The following is a 16,357-nucleotide window of genomic DNA, read 5'->3' as shown; positions in this document are numbered from 1 at the left end:
CCCTAATTTTTTGTTATTGACTGGTTTAACTTTTTAAACTTAACTTTGTATTGCATGCTTACCATGGGACAGATACTATTCTTAGCTTTCCTACATGCATTAATTGATTGAATCCTCACAACAACCCAATGAGGAAAATACTATTATTATTCCCACTCTGTAGACAGAAAATCTGAGGCTCAGAGAGATACTCAGTTTGTAAGTGGCCTAGCTAGGGTTCAAACCCAGTTCTGTCTAACTCAAGAGCTAGAGTTCTCATCAGCTGTGCCATTTTGTGTCAACATGGTCTTTAGTCTAAACTTTCCAACCTATAAGACAAGAGATAAATGTGCCCACTTTATTCCTTGAAATTTGTTTTTTGCTGTCAAATTTCAGTGGCAGAGAGGATGGGAAAAGTTACCGTAATGATGCTACAATGATGGTTGCCATGGTGAAAGCATCATGCCAGGCAGTGTGGGGTGGGGAAGGAGCTGGTCCAGGCTAGTTATGTTTCTAGCTCACTAGGTGACCTCCAGCAAGTCACCTTCTTTCCCTGGACCTCCTCACTATTTCAACCTACAAAATGAGGAGGCTGGACAGCATGGTCCCCCGCCCCCCTCTGGGCTCTGGGGACTCATATTCTGGGGGTTCCCAAGCTGATCTAGGCCCCAGGGGAGCAGTGCATTGGTCTGAGCAGTGTGTGTTTATGTGTGCATGTGTGTGTGTGTGCATGCACATGCGTGCGCGTGTGCCTGTGTGCATGCATATGTGTGTGTGTGTGTGTGGGTTGGAGGGCAGCCCACTAGGGTCTCTTGGTGCCTGAGTGGCCCAGGAGTCGTGCTTGTCCAGTTGGCCTTTCATAAAAACATCCACGAACTCTTTGGGCCACAAATGAGAAAACAAAAAATCAACTCAGGCCTGAAGGCACCAGTGACAGAAAGAATTGTCATCACCTTAGTAAGCCAGCCACTGGGAGCACAGCCAGCCTCGCTCACCCCGGGTAGGGGGCTAGAACCATTCCCACATGGCTTGGCAGAAGGCAGGCCGCAGCACTGGGGAGGAGCTGGCCACCAGCTCAGGTTGCTGTGAGGACAGGCGTCTCTACACTGCCAGTGAGGGCAGAGGACGCAGGGCCCCAAGAGCCCTGGGGATGCCCCGCTCCCTGAGTAGGTGAGGTTTGTCCTGCCCCCAGCCCAACTGAGGGGAAACTCTTAGACTTGACACTTGTCCCCTGAGAGTCACCTTCCTTGGGGGCCCTTATCCTGAATCCTCAGGGTGGCTCTGGCCCAGCGTGGTGCTAGATCTGTCACTGAGGAAGCCAGGCCGACATACTCAAGCAGTCTTTACTGCACTTGGAGGCAGCAGGAACAGCCATGGAGAGGAACACACAGCTCTGTTCCTGGCTTCTCCGTGGCTCTGTCCCACGCCCACCTTCACCCAGGGTGGAATCTTGGTTCTCTTTACGTACTGGTCTTTTCTCAAGGATAGGGCTCTCCAGCTGGAAAACGTTTTAAAAATCCCTTCACTCAATCATCTGGCTTCAAAGACAATGCTGACTCCTTTTCAGCCTGGGGCCCACCAGATGCCCTTTGCCCTCCTAGCTCTGGCTTGCCCCATGTGGCCAACCTACCTTTAGCCCCAACCACCCAGAAACACAATTTCCTGTCTTTGCTACTTGAGGCCTAGCTCCTGGTTCTCATCTGAAGACTTTTCCACTTGGTGAGATCAGCAATGAACACCTTTCTGTACTGGGCATGGCCTTGCCCCATAGGCCTTACCAGGATGGTGGTGACAGTGATGATGGTGGTGACAAGAGCCTTTATATAGGACTCAGCACGTGCCAGGCTCTTTTCTGTTCGGAGCATTTTACATGTGTTAACTCAGTCAGTCCCCATATTAACTCTAGCAGGCAGGTACTACCATCTGTTCCCATTTCACAGAAGGGAGGCCCAGAGAGGTGAGGTCCAGGCTTGCTCAACTAGCAAGTGTTAGTGTGGGACTCAATCCAGGCAGTCCAGCTCCAAAGTCTTGTTTTATTTTATCCACTTCACTAAGCTGCCTTTGCCAATAACTCCACCAGGAGGGACATTCTTGAGTCATTGAGTCACACTGTCCAGCCACAGACTCATTATACACTGGCCGTGAACTCCCTGAGGGCAATAGCCAGACCGCACTTCTTGGTAAATATCTTGTTTTTCTGACCAGAGAAACCACAGACACCTCAGTTTGGGCCTGTCTATCAACTGATGTGATATTGGCATGAGGTTACACCAGTAGGTGGGGGGCAGGCATCTGGGTGGGCAGTAGCTAGGCCAGAATAGCAGAAAGGCACCGCTGCCCAAATTTAATAATGGACCTTGATGGAATGCAAATGGTTAATGTGCTCAGCTGTTAACTGAAAGGTTGGAGGTGCCTCAGAATAAAAACCATAAAACCAAACCCAGTGCCGTCAAGTCGATTCTGACTCATAGCGACCCTATAAGGCCTGGCAAATCTACTTCTGAAAGCTCACAACCACTGAAAACGCTATGGAGTGGAATTCTACTCTGAAACACACAGGGTCGCCATAGTCAGAACGGACTTGGTGGTAACTGGCGGAGGTAGTGGAATCTTGAAGGAAGCTGCTGCTGGCTGCTGTCCTCCCTCCCCCTGCACACCCAGGTCCCCTGAGTGCCCTGAAAAATCCAGATGTAAGTCCTTACAGGTAAGAAACTGGGCAGGAGATGGTTATGGAGGGCAAATTGAACTCAGTCCTGCTGTTGTCACATGCCGAGGAGCAGGCTGTCCTCACAGCCATGAACTTTCGCCCCACTCCCCCTCCCAGCTGCCCAGCTCAGGCCTTGTCCCAGCTGTTGTTTTCTATCTGAGGCTGGGTTCCTTCCCTCCCCTGTGCCTGTGGATTGGGGCCCAGCCAGTCAGGGCTGGTGAGTACCGAGTTGCTTTGGGGCACAGGAGAGGCTCTGTGGTCACGGCAGTACTGCAGGAGGGGCCGTCAGTGCCAAGTCCCCCGACCCCCCCGTGCTTGGCAGAGCTAAAGTCCCCGACCCGGGAGGCAGCTGGTGCCATTGCTAACAAGGATCCATCCTTGAGAGGAAAGGAATCATCAAGTGAGTCTCCCAGGTCCAGCTTCTCCCTCCCACCTCCAGCCCAGCAGTCAGCTTGAGAAGCTGCCACTCTCCATATGGCCAACAGCTGCCCTTGCTGAGGGCGGCCGGATGTGGGTGGCAGGGCCAGCCGGCAGGCTCCACTGGGCAGAGGTCATGAATCTGGAGCTTTCCTGGGGGCTGGCATCCAGTGGAGGAACGTGTTTGGCTGGTCTGGGGACAGTGGGTCCACATAATTCCTACACACCTCTCCTCCATCCAAAATTCCTTCCCTCCCTGCCTCAGTGGGGCAATGTTTTCATAACAGGAAAATAAAATCAATAAGGCACTGCAGCAAGATGTCGGAGTGCTCCAAGCCGGCCTCAAATAGCTCCATTGTCTCGGGCATCCACGAGCCCTGCTGCCAGCAGCACTCACGGTTATTAATGGGAAGCAGGGCTGAAAGGGACTTTTGAAAACCACAGGGACAAAGGCGGCAGCACACCTGGAGCGCGGCTTTCCAACACCACAGACACCTCACAATGGCTGGGGCTTGGGCTCCCCTGCCTTTAACTTCTCCGGCAACTTTTATGAAAGCAGCAAAGACATGCCATGTGTGCACACACCGGCACCAAGAAGGCTCCTGGGGTGGCTCTGAATGGCTGGCAGAGACAGAGGAGGCCTGGGGAGGGATTATGGGGTCGTGTGGTCTCCTGCACACTGGCCTGGTCCCCTTGCCTTGGGGCTCAGACTGCCCTGGGGGAGGGCCAGCCTCTACCCAGAGCCAGGCAAGAGCCTGGACAACATTGATTTCTACATCAGACCCTTTCTGATGCTGGAGCCCCTGCGGCCAGAGGAGACAGGATGGCCTGGGGCTAAAGCCTCTGAGGCAGACTGCTGCCTTGTGGATTCACGTGAAAGGGCCCTACCAGCCGAGGCCAGTAAATATGAACTCTGAGTGCCTCCGTGCCCTTGATGGCACAGTGGGTTGACCCAAGCGCTGGCCTCACGGGTTGTTGTGAGCATGGGGGGAGGCAGCGGAGGCAAGAATACTCAGCACAGAGGTTAATGAGGAGTGGGTGCTGTGTGACTCTTCCCGGGACCCTTCTGCTTGTGTCTTTTTTCTTTTTGCAAACCTAGTCATTGTTGACATGGGAGGCGGGGGGGACTTGAAGGGTCTGAATTCACCTATTGGGGAAACCTGTACTGCCAACTCCCAGTTTCGCTGTGATTTCACTCATTAAATAGCATTTAATCAACACGGCATAGGGCAATGGGTAGCCTCCGTATCTGCCTGTTGCACTAGTTGGTCACAGTGAGAGACCTGATGTAAAATAAAGCCCATGCTAACACTCAGACACAGTTGCCGGGCCCAGCTCCAGGGAAGCAGGTGTTCTGAGAACATGGAGCCCAGCTTGCAGGCTGACCCTACAGAGCCTGAGACGCTAGATGGGGCAAGAGGGGAGGCCGGAGGACACCAGCTCTTACCTTGGTGGTGACGGCCGAGGCAGAGCTGGCCACGAGGCTGGTGATGGCCTCACTGCTGCCGGTGGTGCAGGGAGCGGAGGCTGTAGCAGGCGTGGGCAGCCGAGAGGGCACCACGGGCAATGGCAGGAGGCCAGGCCGGGCACTGAGGCTGCTGGCTGTGCTGCCACTGGCCCCGGCAGTGGCGCTGCAGATGCTGGTGGTCCCATGTGTGCCGTTGGCACTCCAGTCGCGGCGGTCCCAGCCCACCCGGTAATCTCTTTCAAAGCGGCTGTGGTGCCGGGACATCTCGGTGGATGGAGGCTGCTTCTCACAGGGAAACAGAGCCCGGACCTGCTGGCACAAACCAGAGAGAGGGTCGTTCAGGGAAACAGCAGCTCTGATGGGACACAAAGAGGGCACCATCACAGTCAGCATCCATTAAGCACCATCTCTGGGCTCCACAAAGGGCTTTAGAATGTTAGTTCATTTAATATTCACAAGCCCACAAAGCATGTACTCTCAGCCCCACCTCACAGGTGAGGGAGGCATGATTTGCCCGAAATCGCATGGCAAAAGTATCGTAGACAGGATGTCAATCAAGCCATAGTTACATTGAAGTCATGCGTTTTTTCAGCAACATCACACAGCCCAGAACGACATGGATGCACACATTTCAATTACCGGTTGGAACTTTACACCCCCATCCCCTACTGTGAGAAGAAGATCCTGTGGACCCCTCTGGCCACATTTTCCTCAAGTATAAAAAAGAATATGATAGGGTAATACCATCCAGGCCTACAGACTCACTTTATAGGTAACAAAGTCCTTTATGTAAGTCTCATTGGATCGTTATAGTAGTAGCCCTGTGAGTGGGCAGTTGGCATGAGTGATCCCCATTTCATGGGCCAGGTAACTCATTAGAATGATCCCCCCGAGGTCAGAGGACTAGAAAGTTGCCCAAATCTCTGGCCTTCAGACCCTAGCTCAACTCCATGCACCTGGCCTCTGTTAACCAGAACCATCCCCCAAGTGGCTCTCCTGAACATCTGAACATAAGGCCCTTCAGCGTTGTCATGGAGACCTAGGCAACCACGATGTTCTGAAGGGCCCTCTGACTCATCGAGGATCGAATTTTGCTCAGTAGTACCATGACTTGTCTGGCTCCCTGCCCAGTTGGGCCTGATGTGATCCTCAGTCAGGAGGGAGGTGAAGATACAGAAGAGGCTACCTCAGTCAGACAGGCCACAGCGAGGCAGGCACAGATGGGAGGTTTAGGTCGGGTCTGCCCTCCACATTACGTCCACAGCCCTGGCCACGGCTCAGGCACTGCTCAGTTTTCTTTGACCCTTTTCTGTACTCCAATCTTTCTGTGTCTGGAGCGTGAGTTCCTGGAGGTCAGGGATGGTTCCTGGCTCCTTTTCCTGCCTGCCAGTCCAGCTCAGCCCTTGTGGGGCCCCTGTACAAGGCAGGCGCTTGGGCCTATCTGGCTAGTGGGTTAACATCTGGCTAGCAGCTTTATTTTTAAATGTCTATAACACCTGCTCCTGCTCTGACCTGTGCACGTGCAGACCTAGTTGCAAACTTCTGGTGACATGGAGCCAAAGGCTGTGGCCACACAAAGAAACCTGTCCCCCATGTTCTACTTGTGTGGTCGGCCATGCCCTGGTGGCCACCATCCCCTCTGCCAGGAACATAGAACAGACCTGAGCCCAACCTGCAACCCACAGGCTCCCTGAAGCAACCTCCTAGGTTGGATGATGGGTTCACGGTTTAGTTCATTCTTATGCCTCATGACTCATAACACAGGTCTTTTTTACTTATTAAACATTACAACGTAAAAAATAAGAATCAGTTCCCTCCTTCATCAACAATCACGAATGTTTTCAACCAAGGTTCTTGATGGAATTGTGTAAACTTAGCTGTTTTCACTCTTTAGCCTGCTCTGATGTGGCTTCTACCCCTGATGCTCTCACCAAAGTGGTGGATGATCTTGTTCAATCTGATGGGACACTGATGCTCTTGTCCTTGACTCTCATATTTGACATGGTTGGTCTCTCTCCCCTTTCTGGAAGTCTCTTTTCTGTGGTTTCTGTGACATGACACTCTCTCCCAGTTTTTTTCCACCTCTTTGCTGCTGCTTCTCAGTATCTTCTGCAGGCTCCTCTTTCTTGGCCCACCCTTTAAGAGCCGGGATTCCCTGGGGCTCTGTATTTACTCTTCTCTTCTCACTCTACATACTCTATCTGGGTGAACTCATCCAACTACCACCTCTTTGCTGATGATGCCAAGTCTACATTTCCAGCTCTCCTTTCCCTCCTGAGCACCACACCCAGTCAGTCGCCTACTGCCTGCAGCGCACTTTTACCTGGCTGTCCCACAGGTGCCCAAACCCAAGATGTCCTTAAATTATCCCATTGCTCTTTTGTCTCAACACTCATTCTCAGGAATTCCCTTTCTCAGAGAAAGCCACCTCCTTCTCCTCATCTCCATATTTGACAGCTAGTCTTTAGTTCCACTGCCTCAGCTGCCCTCAGATCTGCCCATGAGCACAGCCACCGACCACCCTAATCAAGCGGCCACTCTGTCTCCAACACAGATTATTTCAACCAGTCTCCCTGCCCCAATCTTGCCCTTTCTGGATCCATTCTCCACCCAACTGCCCATATGTTTTTTTCTAAAACTCAAATCTGATCATCATACCTTACTCTCCTGCTTTAAATCCTATCCTGCAGAACAAGGTACCAAGAAGATGCTTGAGGGTGTGGGCTGGGCCACTTTTCTAACAGCAGCTCTCACTACTTCCACCCCAGAGGTGATGCCCAGCCACTCCAAATACCTTCCCCTTTCTGAAGCCTTTGTGCTCTCTCAGCTTGGGGCTCAGGCTCGTACTGCTCCTCTGCCAGGAATGGTGTCTCCCCCTCCCCTGGTGTGCCTTTTACAACTCAGCCCAGTTACCAACTCTTCTGGGAGGCTGTACTGACCCTGACCCTGTTGTGGTTGGGTGAGACTCCTCTCCCTCCACAGCACACTGTATGTACCACCATCCCAGCATGGACAGTATTTGTTACCATCCAAAGGTCTGGGTCCTTATCATCTTTGTAACCCCAGCACTTAGCACAGTGTCTAGTGTAGAAAGGTGTTTAGCACTTGTTTGCTGAATGAATAAACAAATGTTTACTTTCCCTTAATTGCTGGACAATTCCAGGAAGGATGAATGCATTTGTGTGAAGGAGAATCTTGGACACAGAAGCCTTGAGGGCATGTCCAGCCTTCCTAATTAACCAGACCTTGAGCCACCAAGGATGGCTCTACAAGGGGACTCTTCTGTGCAGGCTGAGGGCTGCTGGACCTCAGAACTTAGACTCTTGTCTCCCAAGACTCACCTTCCAAGACAGAGCCCTTGCTAATTATCACTGCCTGAGAGTACACAGTCAAGAACTCAACTACTGACCAAAAGGTTGGTGGTTCAAACACACCCAGAGGTGTCTTGGAAGAAAGGTTTGGTGATCTGCTTCCAAAAAATCAGCCACTAAAATCCTACGAAGCACAGTTTTATTCTGATACACATGGGGTCGCATGAGTTGGAACAGATTCAATGGCCACTTTTTTTTTTTTTTTTTGGTTAGAGGGGACACTGCTTCCCTAGGTTGGATCCTAGTGTGGCAGAGATGGTGCTGTGTGTTCAGCACATCAAGTCCTCTTTCTGAGCACCACGGAGACCTTCCCAGCCTCTTTTGCAGTCAGTTTGGGATCATTTGACTAGCCTCTGGCAGATGGAATGCCTGTGGGAGTTGATGAAGACTACTTCCAATGCCAGCCTCTACAAATGCCGGTATGACCTCCCAGTTCTCTTCACCAGCTGTGGGAACCTTGGAGACCACATCTTCCAGATGGTGCAGCTATCTGATGGAAGAGGGTTGTCCCACATGCATGAGATTTTCCATGATTGGGAAACAAATCTTTATTGTTAAGGCATTGAAATTGGCAATTCATTTGTTACCAAAGCATGGCTTAGAGTAGCCTGACTAATAAATACATTAAGTCAGCCCCTACAGTCCTACAGTACAATAAAACCTCACATACTGCCAAGAGAATGATCGCCTTCCAGCTGGTGAGAGGCTGGAGGTGGGGAAGAGAGGCATACAAGTGGTCCTGTCTCCCTGAGACATGCCCGGCGTATGCTTGGGAACAGGTCAAAGGGGTTTCCTCAGCCCCAACCAGTCCTGGTGCCAATAAAACCTCTCAGGGGCCAGCTGCTGGACCATACAGAGCCTCCATCTTACTTAGTTTCAGTGCTTGAAAGACAGCCCAGATCCCTGCGGCCTGTACCTCTTAATACTCCTACCCCACTGGTCAACTCTTCAAGTCCCTTAAAATGCCAGAGAGGAGATGGAGACTTAGGCAGCTGGAGGCCATACGATCTGGTTTAAGCCTCATTAAATGTATTCAAAACAAAGGTCAACTTTTTGCATGCCAGCATTTGGGTTAGCCTTCCATTCCTAAATTTAATTTCGCCTTTCAAACAGAATGAAAGAATGTGTTACATAGTTTAACCTGAGTGAGACGGCGAAGTGCCAGCTCCAAAGGTGGCAACTTAAGTATTTCTTGCTGGGCACGGAGCCAGTGTGCCAGAAAGGGCCCATGCAGGGACCTGTTTGGGTACATGTGTGTCACAGTGGTTGTGTGCAGCAGCAGGAAGTGCTCATTGGGGTGGAAGAAGGCCAAGAATAGATGAGGAGCCTCAGAAAAGACTGGTCACACAATGACAGACAAAACACATAGCCACACTTCCTTGTCAAGGTGGGCACCTTTTCCTGGCAGGTGGACTGTGTACTGGTGAAGCCTGGCATGGGGCCCCACCAAAAAAGGAGAGAGGGAAGCAGGGGAGAAGTCTGCAGTAGCAGCCCAGCCACTCCTCCAAGTGAAGACCCATGACCCATTGCCATCCAAGTCTATTCCAACTCACAGCAACCCTGTAGGAGAGAATAAAAGTGCCCACGGTAGTCTGCTTCTGTAAAGCTTTACAGCCTTGGAAACCCTCTGGGGCAGTTCTACTCTATCCTACAGGGTTTCTATGAGCGGGAATTGACTGGATGGCAGTGGGTTTGGTTTTTTGGTGTAACGTTCAGAGAAGCAGATTGCCACATCTTTCTTAGTCAGAGTAGGTGGTGGGTTCAAACCTCCGACCTTTTGATTAGCAGCTGAGTGCTTTACCATTGCACCACCAGGGCTCCTTCTGAGTACAGAGGTGACCGTCTGTAAAGAAACCAGAGAACTCACCCAGTAGCGTCACTAGGGTTGGTGTCACCCAGTGCAGTAACTCATGGTGCCACCCTCTACAATATTGTAGCTAGAACACCAGAAAATTTGACAAAATCAGTAAAAACACTGGCGGCAATGAAAACAACAGCATGTGATTGTAGCACATGCAGACAAAACCACGTGATTCAAAGCATCGTTGTTGACCAGAGCTCATTAGAATGTCCAAAAAGTAAATTAGCATGGAATTTTAGCCTTGTAGGTTTATTGATACATGTAAACTAGAAAGAAGGACCTGGTGACCTACTTCTGAAAAAACTGGCCAATGAAAACCTTATGAATAACAGTGGAACACTGATATAGTACCGGAAGGTGAACCTCTCAGGTTGGAAGGGGCTCAAAATATGACTGGGAAAGAGCTGCTTCCTCAAATGATGTGGATGGAGTAATGACGTGGATAGAGTAAAGCTTTCGGGACCTTCACTACTGATGTGGCACGGGTGAGAATGAGAAGAATCAGCTGCAAACTTCCATTAATAACCAGAACTTGGAATGTACAAAGTATGAATCTAGGAAAATAGAAAGTCATCAAAAATGAAATGGAATGTACAAAGATGGATATCCTAGGCATCAGTGTGCTGAAATGGACTGTTATTAGCCATTTTGAACCAGACAATCATATGGTCTACTATGCCAGGAATGACAAATTAAAGAGGAATGGCATTGCATTCATTGTCAAAAAGAACATTTCAAAATCCATCCTGAAGTACAATGCTGTCAGTGATAGGATAATATCATATCCATACACCTACAGGGAAGACCAGTTAATATGATTATTATTCAAATTTATGCACCAAACACTAAGGCCAAAACCCAATCAAATGAAGAAATTGATCCAAACTGATCAAACATCTAGTCAAGGTGCATTGAAAATTACTGATAATCGGAATGCAAAAGTTGGAAACAAAGAAGGATCAGTAGCTGAAAAAATGTGGCCTTGGTGATAGAAATGATACGGGAGATTACATGATAGAATTTTGCAAGACCAATGACTTACTCATTGCAAATACCTTTTTTCAACAACACGAGCGGCAACTATACATGTGGACCTGGCCACATGGAATACACAGGGATCAAACTGACCGCATCTGTGAAAAGAGATGATGGAGAAGCTCAATATCATGAGTCAGAACAAGGCCAACGCCTGACTGCGGAAGAGACCATCAATTGCTTATATTCAAGTTCAAGCTGAAGTTGAAGAAAATTGAAACAAGTCCCATGATAGCCAAAGTACAACCTTGAGTAACTGCCCTGAATTTAGAGACCACCTCAGGAATAGATTTGATGCATTGAACACTAATGACTGAAGGCCAGACGAGTTGTGTAATAACATCAATGACATCATACATGAAGAAAGCAAGAGGTCATTAAAAAGACAGGAAAGACAGAAAAGACCAAAATGGATGTCAGAAGAGACTCTGAAACTTGCTCTTGAACTACAGTAGCTAAAGCGAATGGAGGAAATGATGATGTAAAAAAGAGCTGAACAGAAGATTTCAAAGGGTGGCTCGAGAAAACAAAGTAAAGCACTATAATGAAATGTGCAAAAACCTAGAGTTAGAAAGCCAAAAGGGAAGAACATGCTTGACATTTCTCAAGCTGAAAGAACTGAAGCCAAAATTCAAGCCTTCAGTTGCAATACTGAAGGATTCTGTGGGCAAAATGTTGAATGATGCAGGAATTATCAAAAGAAAGAATACACATAGTCACTGTACCAAAAAGAACTGGTTGATGTTCAACCATTTCAGGAGGTAACACATGCCTAAGAACTGATGATACTGAAAGAAGTCCAAGCTGCACTGAAGGCACTGGCGAAAAACAAGGTTCCAGGAATTGACAGAATATCAATTGAGATGTTTCAACAAACAGATGCAATTCTGGAAGTACTCAATTGTCTATGCCAAGAAATTCGGAAGAAAGCTACCTGGCCAATCGACTGCAAGAGATACATATTTGTGCCCATTCCAAAGAAAAGTGACCAAACAGAATGTGGAAATTATCAAACAATATCATTAATATCACACGCAAGTAAAATTTTGCTGAAGATAATTCAGAAGTGGTTGTAGCAATACATCAACAGGGAACCATTAGAGATTCAGGTTGTATTCAGAAGAGGACATGGAACGAGGGGTATCATCACTCATGTCGATGGATCATAGCTGAACATAAAGAATATCAGAAAGATGATTACCTGTGTTTTATTGACCATGCAAAGGCATTTAACTGTGTGTATCATAACAAATTATTTTACATTGCAAAGAGTGGGAATTCCAGAACACTTAATTGTGCTCATGAGGAACCTGTACATAGACCAAGAGGCAGTCATTTGAACAGAACAAGGGAATACTGCACGGTTTAAACAAGGAAAGTTGTGCATCAGCGTTATATCCTTTCACCACACTTATTCAACCTGTATGCTGAGCAAATAATCTGAGAAGCTGGACTATAAGAAGCAGAACATGGCATCAGGATTAGAGGAACACTCATTAACATCCTGTGATATGTAGATGATACAATCTTGCTTGCTGAAAGGGAAGAGAGCTTGAAGCACTTACTGATGAAGATCAAAGACCACAGCCTTCAGTATGGATTACCTTCAACATGGAGGAAACAAAAATCTTCATAACTAGACCAATAAGTAACATCATGACAAAAGGAGAAAAGATTGAATTTACCAAGGATTTCTTTTTACTTGGATCCACAAACAACACCCATTAAAGAAGCAGTCAAGACATAAAATGAAGAAACACACTACCTATCTAAACTGAAACAAACAGAGGTAAAACAATGAAATAAACCCATAACAAAAGAAGAGATTGAAAGGTAATCAAAAAACTCCCAACAACAACAACAAAAAAGCTCTGGCCCTGACGGCTTCACTGCAGAGTTCTACCAAACTTTCAGAGAAGAGTTAACACCACTACTACTAAAGATATTTCAGAGCATAGAAAAGGATGGAATACTCCCAAACTCATTCTATGAAGCCAGCATATCCCTGATACCAAAACCAGGTAAAGACACCACAAAAAAAGAAAATTATAGACCTATATCCCTCATGAACTTAGATGTAAAAATCCTCAACAAAATTCTAGCCAATAGAATTCAACAACATATCAAAAAAATAATTCACCATGACTGAGTGGGACTCATACCAGGTATGCAGGAATGGTTCAACCTTAGAGAAACAATTAACATAATTCATCATATAAATAAAACAAAAGAACCACATGATCTTATCAATCGACACAGAAAAGGCGTTTGACAAAGTTCAACACCATTCATGATAAAAACTCTCAGCAAAATAGGAATAGAAGGAAAATTCCTCAACATAACAAAGGGCATTTATACAAAGCCAAGAGCCAGCATCAACTTAAATGGAGAGAGTCTGAAAGCATTCCCCTTGAGAACAGGAACCAGACAAGGATGCCCTTTATCACCACTCTTATTCAACATTGTGCTGGAGGTCCTAGCCAGAGCAATTAGGCTAGATAAAGAAATAAAGGGCATCCAGATTGGTAAGGAAGAAGTAAAAGTATCTATTTGCAGAAGACATGACCTTATACACAGAAAACCCTAATGAATCCTCAAGAAAACTACTGAAACTAATAGGAGAGCTAAGCAGAGCGTCAGGATACAAGATAAACATACTAAAATCAGTTGGATTCCTCTACATCAACGAAAAGAACATCGAAGAGGAGATCGCTAAATCAATACCATTTACAGTAGCCCCCAAGAAGATAAAATACTTAGGAATAAATCTTACCACAGACATAAAGGACTTATACAAAGAAAACTACAAGACACTACTGCAAGAAACCAAAGGAGACCTACGTAAGTGGGAAAACATACCTTGCTCATGGATAGGAAGACTCAACATTGTAAAAATGTCTATTCTACCAAAAGCGATCTATAAATACAATGCAATTCCGATCCAAATTCCATTGACATTTTTTTAATGAGATGGAGAAACAAATCACCAACTTCACATGGAAGGGAAAGGGGCACAGGATAAGTAAAGCATTACAGAAAAAGAAGAACAAAGTGGGAGGCCTCATGCTACCTGATTTTAGAACCTATTATACCGCCACAGTAGTCAAGACAGCCTGCTACCGGTACAACAACAGATACATAGACCAGTGCAACAGAATTGAGAATCCAGACATAAATCCATCCACATATGAGTAGCTGATATTAGATAAAGGCCCAAAATCAGTTAAATGGGGAAAAGACAGTCTCTTTAACAAAGGGTGCTGGCATAACTGGATATCCATCTGGAAAAAAAATGGAACAAGACCCATACCTCACACCATGCACAAAAACTAACTCAAAATGGATCAAAGGCCTAAATATAAAACCTAAAATGATAAAGATCATGGAAGAAAAAATAGGGACAATGCTAGGAGCCCTAATACATGCCATAAACAGTATACAAAACATTACTAACAATGTACAAACACCAGAAGAGAAACTAGATAACTAAAAATCAAATACCTGTGGTCACCCAAAGACTTCACCAAAAGAGTAAAAAGATTACCTACAGACTGGGAAAAAGTTCTTAGCTATGACATTTCCAATCAGCATCTGATCTCTAAAAGCTACATGATACTGCAAAAACTCAACTACAAAAAGACAAATAACCCAATTAAAAAATGGGCAAAGAATATGAATAGGCACTTCACTGAAGAAGACATTCAGGTAGCTAACAGATACATGAGGAAATGCTCACGATCATTAGCCATTAGAGAAATGCAAATCAAAACTACAATGAGATTCTATCTCACTCCAACAAGGCTGGCATTAATCCAAAAAACACAAAACAATCAATGTTGCAGAGGTTGTGGACAGACCAGAACACTTATACACTGCTGGTGGGAATGTAAAATGGTACAACCGCTTTGGAAATCAATTTGGCGCTTCCTTATAAAGCTAGAAATTGAACTACCATACGATCCAGCAGTCCCACTCCTTGGAATATATCCTAGAGAAATAAGAGCCTTTACACGAACAGATATATGCACACCCATGTTCATTGCAGCACTGTTTACAATAGCAAAAAGATGGAAGCAACCAAGGTGCCCATCAACAGATGAATGGATAAATAAATTATGGTATATTTACACAATGGAATACTACGCATAGATAAAGAACAATGATGAACCTGTGAAGCATTTTATAACATGGAGGAATCTGGAAGGCATTATGCTGAGTGAAATTAATCTGCTGCAAAATGACAAATATTGTATGAGACCACTATTATAAGAACTGGAGAAATAGTTTAAACAGAGAAGAGTATATTCTTGATGGTTAGGAGAGTGGGGGGCGGGGAGGGAGTATTCACTAATTAGATAGTAGACAAGAACTATTTTGGGTGAAGGGACAGGCAACACACAACACAGGAGAGGTCAGCACAACTGGACTAAACCAAGGGCAAAGAAGTTTCCTGAATAAACCGAATGCTTTGAAGGCCAGCGTAGCAGGGGTGGGGGTTTGAGGACCACGGTTTCAGGGGACATCTAGGTCAACTGCCATAATAAAATCTATTAAGAAAACATTCTGCATCCCACTATGGAGAGTGGCGTCTGGGGTCTTAAACATTAGCAAGCGGCCACCTAAGATGCATCAATTGGTCTCAACCCACCTGAAGCAAAGGAGAATGAAGAACACCAAAGACACAAGGTAATTATGAGCCCAAGAGACAGAAAGGGACACATAAATCAGAGCCTACATCAGCCTAAGACCAGAACTAGATGGTGCCCAGCTACAACCGATGACTACCCTGATGGAACACAACGGAGAATCCCTGAAGAAGAAGAGCAGTGGGATGCAGACCTCAAATTCTAGTAAAAAGACCAGACTTAATGGTCTGACTGAGACTGGAAGGACCCTGGAGGTCATGGTCCCCAGACCTTCTGTTAGCCCAAGACAGGAACCATTCCCAAAGCCAACTCTTCAGACAGGGATTGGACTGGACTATGGGATAGAAAATGATAATGGTGAAGAGTGAGCTTCTTGGATCAAGTAGACACATGAGAATATGTGGGCAGCTCCTGTCTGGAGGGGAGATGAGAAGGCAGAGGGAGACAGAAAGTGGATGAATGGACATAGAAATATAGGGTAGAGAGAAGGAGTGCGCTGTCTCATTGGAGGGGAGCAACTAGGAGTACATAGCAAGATGTATATAAATTTTTCTATGAGAGACTGACTTGATTTGTAAACTTTCACTTAAAGCACAATAAAAATTAAAAAAAGAAAGATATCAAATGACTTTGCATTGGGCAAATCTGCTACAAAAGACCTCTTTAAATTGTTAAAAAGCAAAGATGTCACCTTGAGTACTAAAGTTTGCCTGACCCAAGCCATGGTATTTGCAATTGCCTTATGTGCATGGGGAAGCTGGACAATGAATAAGAAAGAACGAAGAATTGATGCCTTTGAATCATAGTGTTGGCAAAGAATATTGACTATACCATGGGCTGCCACAAGGATGAACAAACCTGTCTTGGGAGAAC

The 16,357-nt window shown here is 46.4% G+C and overlaps 1 protein-coding gene across 11 annotated transcripts in view; it reads right to left on the bottom strand.

The window, feature by feature from the left end:
• The window catches only part of KLHL29 (kelch like family member 29), a 392,553-nt gene that overhangs the window by 170,553 nt on the left and 205,643 nt on the right, over window positions 1-16,357 (bottom strand). For 6 of the 11 annotated variants that reach the window (XM_049904624.1, XM_049904621.1, XM_049904627.1 and 3 more), the window contains one exon: window positions 4,551-4,883. In XM_049904624.1, the coding sequence (XP_049760581.1) occupies window positions 4,551-4,835 (285 nt within the window). In that variant the 5' untranslated portion in view covers window positions 4,836-4,883. The remainder of the gene's footprint in view (window positions 1-4,550; window positions 4,884-16,357) is intronic. The other 5 variants (XM_049904630.1, XM_049904623.1, XM_049904620.1 and 2 more) reach the window with 1 other exon arrangement.

Source organism: Elephas maximus, chromosome 12 (genome assembly GCF_024166365.1).
Source record: "Elephas maximus indicus isolate mEleMax1 chromosome 12, mEleMax1 primary haplotype, whole genome shotgun sequence".
Taxonomy (NCBI): Eukaryota; Metazoa; Chordata; class Mammalia; order Proboscidea; family Elephantidae; genus Elephas; species Elephas maximus.
The sequence above is the reverse complement of the archived record's forward strand: the minus strand, read 5'-3'. Positions and strand labels throughout refer to the sequence as shown.